General features: G+C 34.0%; 1 protein-coding gene across 2 annotated transcripts; it reads right to left on the minus strand.

Moving 5' to 3' along the window:
- Nucleotides 1–388: 388 nt before the first annotated feature.
- Nucleotides 389–2736, minus strand: LOC106298854 (serine/threonine-protein kinase HT1). Of its 2 annotated transcripts, XM_013734986.1 has the most exons (6): nt 1763–2735; nt 1575–1684; nt 1303–1499; nt 1036–1210; nt 821–955; nt 389–742 (listed from the first exon to the last, which is right to left on the minus strand). In XM_013734986.1, the coding sequence occupies exons 1-6, from the start codon at nt 2028–2030 to the stop codon at nt 533–535; spliced, it is 1095 nt and encodes a 364-aa protein (XP_013590440.1). In that variant the 5' UTR covers nt 2031–2735; the 3' UTR covers nt 389–532. The 2 variants fall into 2 exon arrangements, with proteins under 2 accessions (XP_013590440.1, XP_013590441.1); XM_013734987.1 differs by lacking the exon at nt 821–955 and having other exon boundaries at nt 1763–2736.
- Between the last annotated feature and the right edge of the window lie 868 nt (nt 2737–3604).

Here is a 3604-nt window from a genome sequence, read left to right on the forward strand (position 1 = left end):
TTTTTCTCTGTGTTTTGGTTTCACTCGCACGATATGGAAAATCACTTCTAGATAGATCATCCATCTTTCTACTACTCCAGCTCAAGCATGTTTAACTTTGAAGTTTTAAACGGATATGTGTCCGAAAAGACAAATGTATTTTAGTGACATAGATAGCTAAATTAATTCTTTCCACTTGTACCAGAAATCGCGATGTTACACAAATCTTCAGTAGTTAATGATATTTCTATTCATAGCCAAAAAAAGAAATAAGTAAACAAAATGCAAAGAGAGGAAGGAACTTAGATCTAGTTAGTGACAATCACAAAAAAAAAACGAGAAACAATAAAAAATGCTTTGTTTTTTTTTTTTAACTTTTGTTCACACCACACAAAACCATGACTTTATATTTTTGTTCAACTTTGAATATTCGCAACGACCAAAACAAAATTGAGAAAATAAAGGATGTTTCTTGGAGTAGAAGAAACAAATATCATTCAATGTGAAGGAAAAAGAATGAAAACCAGACGATTAAAGAAAAATAAAGGGAGCTTTAGGGGCCACGAGCAGGAGCAAAGCAAAAGCAGCCGCCAGGAATTTGATCTTCAGGTATCATACCGCCGCCTTTACTCGTATCAATTCCTTCAAGCATCTTTACCACTTCCTCCATCTCTGGTCGTCTCTGCGGATTCCCATCCCAACATTTCTTCATTATATTCGCCAATACCGTCGGACAGCATCTCGGAATCTCCGGTCTCAGATTCTGTTAGAAAACAAGTTTCAGAATTTTGTTCTACGAAAAGGTACGGCATTTTAAGGGTTGTCATAGGTCAAAACTTGCATGTAAGACAACAGCTGAAGAAACATCGACAAAGCTAAGATCAGGATAAGGCATGTCACAGCAGTAGATTTCCCATAAACATATTCCAAAGCTATAAACATCACACCTTCTGTTGTATGGCTTGCCATCGATAACCTATGAAGAAACTCTAATTTTATATGATTCCTGTTTTAGAAACAGAGAAAGAGACCGTAGAGAATGGTTTAAACTGTTACCTCAGGAGCCATGTATCCAAGAGTACCCGTTTCTCCAGTCATGTCCTTTGGATTCAGAGCTTCCACTCTCGCTACTCCAAAAGCTGCTATTTTCAGATTACTTTGAACATCCAAAAGCACATTCTCTGTTTTCACATCACGGTGCACAATCTTCTCTGAGTGCAGATAGCTTAGCCTGCAACAAGCAGCACATACTGCGGTTTTGCTTTTTCGGTATTCATCACTAAAATCTATATATGTAGTTGTGTTAGAAAATTCATTGATTACCCTCGAGAGAGGTCGAGAGCGAGTTTGACAACAATTTTAAACGCGAGTTTCTTGCGTCTATTACGGATCAAGTAATGTTTCAACGTTCCACCAGAAACATATTCCACAACCACACAACAAGCTCGTTGAGGTAACGAGTTTTCTAAATCAGCTGTTGGTATTTTCAGATTCGTTGTTCCCATTGATGCTCCAACAAACTGTTACATTCACAGATGAAAATATATCCATACACTTTCCTCAGTTATGTGACCTACAAACTTATTTTAACTGACCTTAGTGACATTTGGGTGGTCTAGTTTGTGCCAAACAGTGACCTCTTGACGAAATAAAGCCCGATTTGTTTTGCTTTCTTGGCCATCATCTTCCCAATCAAGCACCTTCACTGTCATTACTCAAACAAGGACCAAACAAAGTCATAATCTATCATAAAACCTACTTGATGTTTTTTTTTTTAATTTACCTGCAACAGCTTCACCATCATAGATGCCTTTATAGACCGTCCCAAAAGTACCACGAGCAATAACATTCTCTGTTTCCAACTTAGCCAAATTAATCTCCCACTCTTCCTCCTTAGCTTTATGAGTTATCTCAAGGTTCCTCGACCAAACCCTACTCAGATGTTCCTCAAGCTGTTTATCTAAACTCTTCAAGTCGATCTTATCTGCTCGAAAAATCCTGTCTTTCTTCCCAACGCCTCCTTCTTCTTCTTCTCCTGATCTCTTCTCCATGTCTTGAATTCAAATCAAAGACTCCAACACAGACCACACAACTTTCAGAAAACAAGAGTTCTAACTCAAAGCTTATCTTTTCATCATTATCATCACAAAATCAAGTTTTTCTTCAGAGTAATAATATATAGCCAATTAAATGAAAATAGGCGGGAGTTATTTAAAACAATCTCTTGATTGGAAGGTTAAACAAATGCGACCTAAATGATGAAAAAGTCTAGATTTTTAATAAGAAAAATATTTTCAACAAACTAAAGATCATGCATATGCTCTCAAACTCATTTTTTCTGAACCAACAAAAAAATTCTCCAAAAGAAAATTCGAACCCTACAATACGAAAAAGTAAACCCTAAGAATACGTTTGCTTACTATACGTATCTATCTAATCTAACACAATAATAATGATCGGGGATATTAATACTAAGACTCATCAATAAAGAAAACAAATCCAGAAGTCAACTGAATCATGCAGTAGGACATGAAAACAAATTAAAGAACCAGAGACATGCAATAAGATTGTTGAAAAATTTTCAAAATCGAATTTTAATGATGGCTTCCGAATTGTTTCTCAAAAATATCCTCTTATTTTTGGTGTGTGGATGGAAAAAACAGAGAATATCTCAAAGAGAGAATCAAAGAAGAGAACAAACAAAAGAAGGCTTAGGAAACGTTGGAAGAGAGATGGAGAGTAAAACACGGAATGAGAAGCTGTTTCTTTCATGCAGATTTTATGGAGACGTTTTTATTTGTTTCTATCTCAAATTTATATATCAACAAACAACGCAGATATTTCATCAAATATACGTATCCATTGTTTTGTTTTAGATTATTATTTTTCATTTTTCCGTATTTATTTTTACATTATTTTATATAACCTTTCCAAAAATTAATTGACAATGTATATTTTACTACGATGTGGTCGGGGCTCCGGAGTACTATAGGCGGAACCGTTTATTATGGTCGTTTGCTGCAGAGAGCGCCTGTCCATCGAGAATGTCGTACATACAAAACCGTCCGTCGATCCTAGTGTTTCGGGGGAGAGCGTCATTGTTAAATCAATTATACGTGGACCTGTTCATTAATATCATCATACGTAATAGAAGTTATAAATTATACGATAATTTAAATACATTATTATAAAATGATTTTATTATTAAAAAGTTGACCAATATCGAAAGCTTTTTTTAACACTTCGAAAGCTTTCATAATATAATACTAGAGTTTGACCCGCGCGTCCGCGCGGATACTTATTTTCACTTATATTTATATATTATCTAATTGTTTACCCTATTTTAAAATGTTTATAAACAAAAAATTTAAATAGTTTACATGTTGTAGAAAATATTGACCCGTACCCCATACCTTCGACAAATATTGACCAATTGATATGTCCAAGTAATATTTCTTTTAATACGAAATTGTTTTCAGATGTAATAATATTTTAAATATTTTGATTAAATATGAGTCATATGGCGAGATTTAGATAGATTAAAAATGAATATTTTGTTAGAAACATTAAATATTTAAATTTTAGTATAGATAGATTTTATTGTTAAAAATAATTAATAGTAACT

Source organism: Brassica oleracea, chromosome C6, assembly GCF_000695525.1.
Source record: "Brassica oleracea var. oleracea cultivar TO1000 chromosome C6, BOL, whole genome shotgun sequence".
Lineage (NCBI taxonomy): Eukaryota > Viridiplantae > Streptophyta > Magnoliopsida > Brassicales > Brassicaceae > Brassica > Brassica oleracea.